This window comes from Chenopodium album, chromosome 23, assembly GCF_948465745.1.
Source record: "Chenopodium album chromosome 23, dcCheAlbu1.1, whole genome shotgun sequence".
NCBI classification, from domain to species: domain Eukaryota; kingdom Viridiplantae; phylum Streptophyta; class Magnoliopsida; order Caryophyllales; family Amaranthaceae; genus Chenopodium; species Chenopodium album.
Window position 1 is genome coordinate 15,278,043 of NC_137856.1, and position 12,461 is coordinate 15,290,503.

The 12,461-nt window shown below is 38.0% G+C and overlaps 1 protein-coding gene and 1 pseudogene across 1 annotated transcript; one reads left to right on the forward strand and one right to left on the reverse strand.

Moving 5' to 3' along the window:
• Positions 1-2,216: 2,216 nt before the first annotated feature.
• LOC145609851 (small nucleolar RNA R71) lies at positions 2,217-2,300 on the forward strand (annotated as a pseudogene).
• A 2,075-nt stretch (positions 2,301-4,375) lies between these two features.
• On the reverse strand, positions 4,376-11,231 carry LOC145607084 (uncharacterized). The gene is made up of 8 exons (XM_081662853.1): positions 10,308-11,231; positions 10,025-10,202; positions 9,878-9,949; positions 9,250-9,764; positions 8,549-8,847; positions 7,955-8,356; positions 6,767-6,866; positions 4,376-4,384 (listed from the first exon to the last, which is right to left on the reverse strand). The coding sequence occupies exons 1-8, from the start codon at positions 11,229-11,231 to the stop codon at positions 4,376-4,378; spliced, it is 2,499 nt and encodes an 832-aa protein (XP_081518979.1).
• Positions 11,232-12,461: the final 1,230 nt, after the last annotated feature.

Consider the following 12,461-nt stretch of genomic DNA (forward strand, 5'->3'; position numbering starts at 1 on the left):
TCAACCAATTTAATTGCAACAAATCAACCAATCAAAGAGCATGAACTAGCATTTCCATTAATCAAACATGCTTCTCCCTTTCCCTAGCAACTAATCTACTCACTAATCATGGTGAAATTCAAGAACAAATAACTAAAAATTGCATTGATCATCATTCTATATCAAAATCTAATAGAAATCAAAGTATTCAATATTATCAAACTCAAATCCAAGAAAAATAAACATCAAGCAAAAGAATCAAATAACAAGTAAGTAAAATATGAAAGAAGGAAGAGAATCTCACTAAAATTGATGATTGAAAATGAAGAAATCCAAACTTGATTGATCAAATATTGAGTTACAAATCCAAAACCAAGAAATTCTCTCTAGCTTCTCTCTTTAAAACTAAGCTAATGAAATATTATCAAAAAGTTGGATTCAAAAAGGAAATACAATTCAATTTATAGGCTATGAAGAAATCGGCAGCTCCCGCGGTCTCTCTCGATAAGCCCGCGCCCGCGGAAAAATTGGTACGGAACCCTCCGCGGGCTGCCTAGGCAACACCCGCGCCTGCGGCCTCAGGGGCCCGCACCCGTGGCTTGATGATCCGCGCCCGCGGTGAAGTCCCCTGCTCCCAAAGGCTGATCAGGGGAGCCGCGGTCTCTCCGAGCGGAGAGACCTCTCCAAATTGCCCGCGGAGAGACCGCGGGGCAACCGCGGCTAGTTCCTGCCAACTTTTGGCATTTTTGAACAATGAAAGCCCGCGCCCGCGGCTTGAAGTCCTGCGCCCGCGGCCTGGAGGAATGCCATGGAGACCTCCGAGGTCTCTCTAAGGCCTCTCTAAGTCCTCTCTAGCCAAATGCTTCTTCCTTGCTTGATCATTGAGGTCCCGAATTGCATCCTTTGCCAAGGTGAATCTCACAATACCTACACAAGTAAACAAAGGAAGGAAATAAAAGGGAAAAAGAGCAAAATAAAGGAAAAACACGATAAAAACACGAGAAACATAAAGAAAGAGGTAAAAGGAGAAACTAAAGGAAAAAGGGCCAAAACTAAGAGAAGAAAGCAACAAAAAGGGAAAGAAATAACCTAAAAGACTACCTTATGAGTGCCATAAATGACACTCATCACTCCCACACATAGTAGCAATAGAATACAAGGGTTTCTTCGGTTCAACACCTTGGGAAGGTAAAGAAGGACTAGCATAGTCCTTGAGAGTGTTTGCTAAATGGGTTATTTGGGTCTCAAGCATCTTATTGTGAGTCATCATCTCATTGAACTTCTTATCACTAATCGCCATATAGGTGTTAATGATCTTAGTTTGATTGTCAATCAATTCTTCCAAATTTGTTTTAAAACACGATGGTTGGGAATAAGGACTTTCACCATTAGATTGGGACTTTGGAGGAAAACCGGGAGGGGGTCCTGTTTGATTGTTATTTTGAAAATTTCCCCTATTTTGGTTGTTGATCCAACTTCCTCTTCCTTGACTATTGCCATCGTTTTGGTAATGGTTACCAAAACCTTGAGATTGGTTTTGATTTCCATACCCATGGCTTGTGTTTTGATTATTACAACCTTGATGGTTATAGTTGCCTCGGAAACTTTGGTTTCCTTGGTTCCTATATCCTCCATTGTTATAATTATCGAAACCACCTCCTTGAGGGTGAGAATTCCTATTACCAAAGTTCTTAGGTCCTTCAAACCTTTGACCACCATTAGCATTAGACACAAAGTTCACATGTTCACATTCATTATTTTCAACATCATCACATCCATCAACAAAAGCTTGTGAACACATGGAAGAATCATGATCGTAAGATCCACATAAATCACAAAACACACAACCACTTGGCATGTTATTAGAAGCAGAAGGAGAAGAGTTAGAGATTGTACCTCTCCCTTTGGTTTAGGAGGGAAGACTCAAAGAATTCACGGACACACTCTCAAGCTTCGCTTTGCTTGATGTCATCTCTTTCCCTAGATTTGAAATTTAGGATGACAAGTTGTTGATTGCATTAAGGTGATCCACCGAATAGATCATTGAGCCACTCTTGCTTATAGACTCTCTCTCTCCTTCTTGCCAATCTCTATAGTACCTCACAACATCCTCAATTATGTCTACCACTTTTTCCTCCGTCCTATTCATTATAGGACCACCGGCTCCTCCATCAAGACATGACTTGCCTTGAGCACTCAAACCTCCATAGAAAATTTGAATCACTTGATAAGTAGGAACCCCATGATGTGGACATTCTTTTTGGTACTCCTTGTACCTCTCCCATGCCTCATAGAAATTCATTAATCCTTGGATTAATGCTCTAGCCTCCGCCGTCTTCATTTGTGGGTAAAAGCGAGACAAGAAAGCTCTAGTAACATCATCCCATGTCCTAAGCGAATTAGGCTTAACCTCTTTGTCCAACCACTCTAAGGCACGACCAATGAGAGAAAAGGGAAACAACTTTAGCCGAATGAACTCTTGAGAAATGTCGTTCACCTTGATGGTATTGCAATATTTCTCAAATTCCTTGAGGTGATTCAACGGACTCTCACTCTTGACTCCACTAAATTGCCTCCACTCTATTAATGTGATCATGGCCGGTCTTATCTTGAAATCATTCGCTGGTGTTGTAGGTGGAGCAATCCCACTCTCGAACCTATATGGACTGGGAATCCCCAATTCCTTCAAGGCTACCCTTTCATTCTCTCTCATTCCTCCTTCTTGCATCTCTTCTTCAAATTCCTATTCACTTGAAGAACTATATTGCAAAGATCTATTTGTTATTCTTCTCCTTGAGAGTGTTCTCTCAATTTCCGGATCAAAAGGCACAATAGATCGATAACGAGCACTATGCATGCAAAATCTCAAAGAAATTGTTAGAAACACGGCGACAAGTGTAGCCTAAAAGAAAGAAATAAAATATTTTTGTATTTTTTCAAATAAATGGAATAGACTCAACAACAATACACAATCAAGACACCATTCCCCAACAACGGTGCCATTTTGATGAGTGGTAGAATGGTAGGTCGTTGGGCTACCTCCCCTAATCAATCAAACAAAATTTATACACTCAACTAACCCCTATACAATTATAGTAGCAAGTCAAGGGTCGAACCCAAAGGAACGGTGATTGAAAGTCTATTGTCTTACGCCAAGCTATTCCGAAGTCAAAAGCGGGGTTATAAGCTAGAACTAGAGCTAATGATGCAAATGAACTTATATGAAATCAAAGGTGATAAACACTAGGGTTAGGATCCACATGCATTCGTAATGGAGATGGATAATTGGGAGGTCAAATCAACTAAGTCAATCGATGTGAGGGAAAATCAATCATGCAACCAAAAGAGCAAAACAAGCTATTCTCCTAGAGGTCTAACTATCGTCAACTACGATAAACTCTAGCTAAGAAACATCACAAGACAACTCAATCGTGTAAATGCAAGTCACAAATCAATGGTCCGTATCAATGTGAACTTACAATGCACTTTAGTGCAACAATCAAAGTTAGCCAATTTTCAATTAATAACACACATGCACATGATTCATCAACCAAGTTTAATCACATCATCAACTCCATTAATAATCCCCAATTAACACTAATCCATTACTCATACATGTTTCACCATTACCCTAGCAAGTAAACTACTCACTAATCATAGTAATTAAGCTCAAAACACAACTGATCAAAAATTTCATCATCAACATATTAGAAATCTGAAATTCAATACAAAAATCAATGAAACTTCAATAAAACATCAAACAATCAACAATCATATGAAAAACAAATGAAATCAACTAAAATCAAACTTATATTGAAATCAAAGATGAGTAATGTAACACCCTAGAAATTGCTTTCCTTTAAAATACACTTTACCCTCTTTAAAACACGATTTAGGAATATCTAAGACATTACCGCCACCGTAAAAACGGCTAAGGCAATTATCAAAGACACACAGCGGAAGTTTTGAAAGTCAAACTAAGAAATAACACAATTTAAAAACCGAACTAAACGAAAGTAAAGTTGGAAATCAACAAAACCAAGTTAAATAATAACCACTACAACTTGAAACCTTCAAGGCCCTTATTCAAAACCGTCCAATCAAATAATAATGTTAGTCCAACAAATAATAAAACAAAATAATCAAAATATAAACATATCACATCCTAATGAAAACTAGCATAGTTCTCTCTTCACTCATTCCCCATCATGAACATGCCTCAATACCTGAAAAGAGTATCTCTACTTGCCCCCACTACTCTCCATTAGAATGGATCATCGTAGGGCCAAGATAAAGACATAGCCAGACACAAACAAAACACACAATCAGCAAAGCTGAGTACATAAGCGTATGTAAACACACTATCATGCAACTCCTAGCATTACACACACTTACCTCACTGCACCTGTTTACAACAACACACAACAAACAACAAGACTCTTTAATTGGACACTAAATAATTTATTTAGCGTTGATTACGCATCGAACGGGTTTCTAACTTAACCAAACCTTCCTCAATGAATTGAGGACCACTGACACGGGAGCTAACCGTGCCAGCATCACCTCTGCCACATCCTTTGGTGGCGGAATTCCAGCGCATAACATTAATAATAAAAATAAAAGGAATGTACAGCGTCCTGTACTCCATTAGAAGTTATGATCAAATATAAAGTCACATAACTCCCCCTATATGTTCATACTCAAGGTATATACGTTCCAAGAGTTTTGGCGCGTAATCTCTTTCACTTTACGTTATTTACATATTATTAGACTTGGTGATGACTCTCAAAGCATAACAATTCAATCATCGATAATAATTCAACCATTCAAACATACCAATTTAATTCTTGAATATTTAGTGACCACATAATATTTAATGTTGAACCCTTTTAAATTCTACCTCAGTGTCATAGACACTGTAAACACATAAAGCGCCAGCAATCCTATCCCTCGGTGTTAAAAACACCTTAAGTGCACAAATGCACCAACATACAATTTATTCCTTGTGTACATAGACACTTATATAGCTCCTTCTTCATGCTTAAAGCATCAATAAAAATTATATGAACCATAATAAAATTCCTTTTCAATGATCCAAACATAATTAAACAATTAGTTTGATTAAACATGCTCTTTATCATGCCATAAATAAATATGTAGTCCATATAATCATGCCAAAATATAATTTTCTAATCCATAGATCATCACAAATAATTCATGCTCGACAATTCAATCACCAACAAACACCAATAATTCTCAATTCTATTCATGAACCTTAGCATGATACTACTTGTATTTGATTGAATTTAAGCCTAGCATGATTCAACATCATCAAAGTATGCTAAGTACGTGAACGTACCTTGAATATGATCTTAAATTCGCCACGACTAGTAAAAATCGCTTACTTCAAAGTCTCCTACACATTAAAATTATAATAGTGTATCAAAGTCCACTCTAAACAAATTTCCAGCAATATACTATTTTAAAACCCTTCATAAATTAATTAGAATAAGCTGAAATTATATTTAGAACACCATAATTAAGTCCCCTTTAATGGGTAATTTAAATTCCCTTTAAAAACATAAAATTTAGGTTTCTACTTAAAATTCCTGCACTATTTTTATAATAAAAACTTGCTGAAAATTAGTCTTAAAGCACTTAAATTAAAGGTCTAAACATTAATACATCATATACATTCATAATTTCATAAATCAAGAACCTAGGGTTTCAAAAATTGGTGCTTTTTAATTAAAATCAAATCTGAAAATTAATTAACATAATTACAACATTTAAACATCAAGTTTTAATCCCAAAACTAATAATTTATAATTACATCTAAGCATAGATTAAATAAAAACAAGAAAGATTAATTTTTTTTTTTTGAGAGCCAACCACGGCAGCAGCAGCCACCGCGGCAAGGCTGGGCTGCTCCCGCCTGCCGCTGCAGCTGCTGGCCGTGCGCCGGCGGCTATGGTGGTGTGCGGTGGTGGTCCGGCCACGTGTGTGGCTGAGGTGGTGGCCGGCCGTGAGAAAGGGGAAGGGGAAGAGGAAGAAAAAAAGAAAGAAAAGTAAGGAGAAAAGGGGAGAAGCTTACCTTGGGTTATCTCCACTCTCGGCAAAGTTGATTTGCCTCATAAATGGGATATTTATACCCCTTCTCTATCAACCCTTTTACCCTAAACTTTCCTCTTTTAATTTTCCTAATCCCTTCCCAAATAAAACTTGTTAAAAATAAACTTTCTTAAATTAAAACCCCATCTTTTAAAATAAAAACTAATTAAATAAACTTTCCTTTTATAAAAATATTAATAAAATGCTTTAATTAAAATGATTATAACTAATTAAATATTTCATTAAATACATACTTTAAATAAAATACGTATAAAAATACGGGGTATTACAGTCTGCCCCCCTTAAAAAAAGTTTCGTCCCGAAACTTGGGGAACGAAATTGATACCTTTTTCTTAATAATGTATAATATTGCTGTACTTTTTGTCACCCTTTTTCTGCTTTATGTCCCTTGAGGGTATAAATACTTGAAATACTTGTTAAAATTTGTGCAAAGAGCACCAAAAATGACTGAAATTTGGGTAAAAAGCGCGAAATTCTACCGCATTCTACCCCCCTTAAAGAGAACGAGTTACGCACCCGTAACTCTACATACCTGAAACAACTCTGGGTATTTCTTTTTCATTTCATCTTCTGCCTCCCAAGTGGCTTCCTCATATTCTTGGTTAGACCAAAGTACTTTTACAATCTTAACATTCTTGTTGCGTGTACTACGCACCTTGCTGTCAAGAATCTTAACAGGTCTCTCTTCATAGGTTAAATTTTGATCTATCTCGATGGTTTCTGGTTGAAGCACATGGGACTTATCAGGGATGTACCTTCTCAATTGTGATACATGGAATAGATCATGTACTTTGCTAAGTTCCATAGGTAAAGCTAACCTATAAGCTACTTTGCCTATTCTTTGCAATATTTCATATGGACCGATGTATTTTGGACTGAGCTTTCCTTTCTTCCCAAATCTCATAACTCCCTTCATTGGGGACACCTTTAGCAACACCTTATCGCCTATTTCAAATTCTTCTTCTCTTCGCTTTAAGTCTGCATAACTCTTTTGGCGATCTTGAGCTGCCTGGATTTAGCTTGAATTTCCCTTACTTGTTTGATTGTATCTTCAATTAGTTGAGGTCCAAAAACTATAGTTTCACTAATGTCGTTCCAACAAATTGGGCTACGACACTTTCTCCCATACAAGGCCTCGAATGGAGCCATACCAATGCTCGCATGATAACTATTGTTATAAGAGAATTCAATTAAATCCAAGCTATCCTCCCATCCTCCCTGGAAATCTATAATGCAGGCTCTCAACATAACTTCCAAGGTTTGAATGGTTCTTTCGGTTTGCCCATCTATGGCAGGGTGTAAGGCTGTACTCATTTTAAGTGTTGTACCAAAGTTTTCTTGCACACTTTTCCAAAATTTTGAGAGAAACCTGGAATCCCTATCAGATACGATATCTTTTGGATCCCCATGTAATCTCACAACGTGCTTGATGTAAGCTTTTGCAAGTTGTTCCATTTTCCAAGTTTCTTTCATTGGTATAAACACTGCTGATTTTGTTAGTCTATCCACCACTACCCAAATGGTGTCATTGCCGCTCTTGGATTTAGGAAGACAGGTCACAAAGTCCATTGAAATACAATCCCACTTCCAGCTTGGGATTTCCAATGACTGTACAGTCCCTTGAGTCCTTTTGTGTTCTATTTTCACCTTCTGACAAGTTAAGCATCTTGCCACAAATTCAGCCACCTCGTTTTTCATCCTAAGCCACAAAAACATTTTCTTTAAATCCTTATATAACTTGTCTCCTCCTGGGTGTACTGAGTAAGGTGTATTGTGGCCCTCTTCCATCAACTTTCTCTACACTTCTTCACATTTTTGTGGCACACACCATCGACCCTTATACCTTAAACTCCCATCCTCATGAACTTTGAAGTCTGTAGCTTTCCCTTGTTTAATCTTCTCACGGATCCTGTCCAACTTCACATCTCCCTCTTGGTTTTCTCGAATCTCATCGAATATTGTTGGTTGGACAATCAGATTTGCAAGAATACCTGCTGGTACTCCCCATTCCACGACTTCTAAGTTCAATTTTGCCATTTCTCTACATAACTCATTAGCTACTACTAACGAGTTTACTCCGTGACTAGTTTTACGACTTAAAGCATCCGCAATTACATTCGCCTTCCCTTCGTGGTATTGTATGTCCAAGTCGTAATCCGTTGTATACTCCAGCCACCTCCTTTGACGAGAGTTCAAGTCCTTCTGAGTGAAAATATACTTTAGGCTCTTATGGTCTGTGTAAATTCTACATTTCACTCCATACAAATAATGACGCCAAATCTTTAGGGCAAAAATGATGGCAGCTAATTCTAGGTCATGGGTTGGATAGTTTACCTCGTGTGTTTTAAGCTGCCTTGATGTGTATGCTATTACCTTCCCATTTTGCATAAGCACGCATCCCAAACCATTCTTTGACGCATCACTATACACATCATACAATCCACTATCATCTGGAAGTGTAAACACTGGTGCTGTAACTAATTTGTGCTTTAAGAGTTGAAATGCCTCTTCACACCTCTCATCCCACTCAAATTTCTTATCCTTCTTCATTATAGTAGTCATAGGCTTAGCAATTTTGGAGAAATCTTTAACAAAACGCCTATAATACCCTGCTAAACCTAAGAAACTCCTCACATCAGATACAGTTTTGGGTGTAGGCCAACTTTTCACAGCTTCTATTTTGGCTGGGTCTACTTCTACTCCATCCTTAGACACAAAGTATCCTAGGAATGCTACCTTTTCCAACCAAAATTCACACTTAGAGAACTTTGCATAAAGGTGGTTTTCTCTCAGTGTTTGTAGAACTGCCCTTAGATGTTTTGCATGTTCTTCCTTGTTCTTGGAGTATACCAAAATGTCGTCTATGAAGACCACTACAAACTTATCCATAAATTGATGAAACACCCTATTCATCAAATCCATAAAGATTGTTGGAGCATTAGTCAACCCAAAAGGCATAACTGTGAACTCATAGTGTCCATATCTTGTCCTAAATGCCGTTTTAGGAATGTCCTCATCGGCAATCCTCAATTGGTGATACCTTGACCTCAAGTCGATCTTAGAGAACACCGTGGCTCCCTTTAATTGATCAAATAAATCATCTATTCGTGGTAAAGGATACTTATTCTTTATCGTCACCTTATTTAATTCCCTGTAATCGATACACGATCGCATGCTTCCATCCTTTTTCTTCACAAATAGAACTGGAGCTCCCCAAGGAAAAGCACTTGGTCTAATGTATCCCTTATCCAGTAAGTCCTGTAAATGCTCCTTCAACTCACTCAAATCTCCAGGTGCCATTCGATATGGTGCCTTGGATATAGGGGCTGTTCCAGGAACTAAATCGATGGTAAAGTCGATTGCTCTCTTAGGTGGCATCCCCGGAATTTCCTCTGGAAATACATCCAAGTACTCATTCACTACTGTTATATCCTCTGGGTTTGTCACTTGCTCGTCCATATCCCTGACACTGCAAATATATACTGGATGTCCTTTCTTCATGTATTTTGCTAACTTTAGGATAGAGATTAATCTTGGGCACTTAATACCACCCTTCATCCAGTATGTCACTGATTCATTACTGCTTGTGACCATTTTGACTTTTCGTGACCTACAACTAATTTCAGCATTATAATTACTCATCCAGTCCATTCCTAGAATAATATCGAAGTCACTCAACCCAAACTCAATAAGGTCAGAAGGAAATATTTTTCCTTCTATTTCTAAAGGCACATTTCTAAATGCCTTAGTACAATTCACTACCCACCTGTCGGAATAGTTGTAGGTAAATCTACTGCTTTTACTGCTGTTAAGCAGTCCCTAAGTTTTGTCACAGTACCTTTAGAAACAAAAGAAAAAGTTACACCAGAATCAAACAATACTTTAACAGGAATAGAGTTAATAGAAAAAGTACCAGTAATAACATCATTCGTGGCCTCAGCCTCATGTCTACTCAGCACATTCAGTTTTCCAGCAGCTCCACCCTTATTTTGGTTATTGTTATTATTGGGATTACCGTTCCTCACCCCATTCTGTTGTGCTCCCTTGTTCCCATAAAAGTTGTTGTTGTTGTTGTTCCCTTGAAAATTCCTCTGGTTTCCATTTGAGTTAAAGTTGTTCTACCTATTCCCGTTAGCACTCTTAGAGTAACACTCGTACTCCCTATGCCCCAGCTTGTTACAAGAACGACAAGTAACTAGATTGCCTTCGCAGTTCCTCCTAGGGTGATTGTTACTGCACCTTCTGCAAAGATGATACCTTCCATCTCTGTTATTCCCCCGGTTATTGTTTCTAACCCCTCCATTGTTGCCACGTCCACCTTGACGGTTATTATTCTGGAAATTATTATTATTGGAGAAGTTATTGTTGTGGTGGTACTTCTGCTTCTTAAAACCATTCTGGTTTCCATGCTGGTTTCCAGAAACTTGCACCACCTCCTTTTTCTTCTCTCTCCCTTCCATATCAGTCAGCTCCTTCTTCTTCTTTTCCTCCAACGCATACAGGTGTGCGGCTCTCCCATACACCTCATCCAGAGTTTCAAATACTTGCCCGCAAAGTTTTAATTGCAGATCCGTAGTTAAACAACTCTCAAACTTCCTAGCCTTGGCTTTTTCAGTAGCAACAGTCTCCTCAGCAAAACGGGACAACTCTATAAACTTGGTATAGTACTCCGTAACTGACATCTTTCCCATTCTGAGGTTTGAGAACTCCTCAACTTTCTGCTTTTGCAAAAAGCTAGGGTAAAACTTATCCCTCATTTTCTCTTGGAACTTGGTCCAATTAAATCCAAGTAGGGTCCTAACAGTAGCTTCATTTTGCTGCCACCAGAGGTCAGCTTCACCCCTTAGGTAGTAGGTAGCACAGCCCACTTTCGAATCCTCAAGGCATCCCACTGCTTCAAACAGTTTTTCGAACTCTCTCAACCAGTTTTCTAAAATGGTAGGGTCAGGCTCCCCTTGATAAGTGAGTGGCTTACTCTGTGCCACGTTCTTAAAAAGTTCCCCCTCAGTATCCCCATTGCCGGGCGTGTTTCTAGCCAGCTGCTGGGCAACTGCTACTAATTGTCTTACTACCTCACTAAGTTCATTTCCACCAGTGTTGGTACTGCTTCCTCCTGCCATCTTTCTTCTCCTGATGTAAAAGAATCAGGTTCTAAATTAAATGTGGTTTAGGTTAGCTCCCAAGGCATTTACTCGTTAAGTCTAGAATTATTAAACTTGCACAATTCTTTTGAAGCTAATAAATTTTGAATTAGATTTACCAAATTCATAGTTCATAGCTTTATCAATTAATTATTGATTGCTAACCAACCAAGCATTTAATAAAGCATCACAAAAATAAATAAAATAGTCCCCGTTAACCCCCGATATTTGAGACTAGAATTTAATTTGCTGGAATATGGTTTGTAGAATTGGAATGGCAACATAAGTTAAAATTATTGGGAGATGGAGTAATTGCTGTAATTGAAATAATTAAATTATTAGGAAGTAGTAAGGAAAGAAAAGTGGAATTTTATTGATAGGAATAATGAATAAATACTGGAATATAAATGAGTATAATCACTAGAAAGTGTTCATAAGATCACTAAATGTTTGTGGGAATACCACTTATTACCTAGTTGCAAATAATAAAGATACCAAAAATAAACTGAAAGTCCTAATAAAAGAGATTATAATAATCAGTCCTTTCGAACATTGTCCCTTTTGTCAGTAGATTGCTTATAACTCGAAGGATCGAAATCATTGTCATTAGAATCCTCCATTGGTTCAGGTGACTCAGGTTACGGTTCTACTTGGACGAATTCTCCCTCTTCTTCCTCGTCTGATGATATGTCGATTATAATTGGAGTTGGAGGTGGGTTAGGATCGGATATCTCTATCATTGAACTGTCCCCCTCTTGTTGCTCTCCATTCTCCGCTTGGTTACCCCCTGATGATGCAGAAGAGGAACTTTCTGGTTGTTGATTTAAAGGTGGGTTGTTCTCTACTAGGTTGTCATAGTAGTAGTTAGGGTAGGGAAGATTTAAACGCTGATAGTGAGCTCTTTCCACCCTTACAATGTAGTTAGTTAAATAAACATAATCGGGGTACCACTGGCCATAATAATTTTTGTACTTGTAGTAGTTTGGAACATCTCCTGGAAGGTAAAAGTCAGCAAATTTTTCCTTGATAGCAATATAAGGAGGCTCCTCAGGCAGACTGTACAATCATTGCTGAGATACGATCAAGGGTCTCAAATATTCTATCCCGCAAGACATTACTCCTATAAGAACAATAAATATCTGATTTTCTCTACGAAGTCATAGGGGTGCTCATCATTTTTCTTTATTAATGACCCCATTTGTGTATACT

Coding starts and splice junctions, on each gene's coding strand:
- LOC145607084 (XM_081662853.1), bottom strand. CDS start 11,231: ATGGCAGGAGGAAGCAGTACCAACACTGGTGGAAATGAACTTAGTGAG. Junction 10,203..10,307: donor GGAACTGCGAAGGCAATCTA/GTTACTTGTCGT, acceptor AATGGAAACCAG/AGGAATTTTCAAGGGAACAA. Junction 9,765..9,877: donor ACCTACAACTATTCCGACAG/GTGGGTAGTGAA, acceptor ATATTATTCTAG/GAATGGACTGGATGAGTAAT.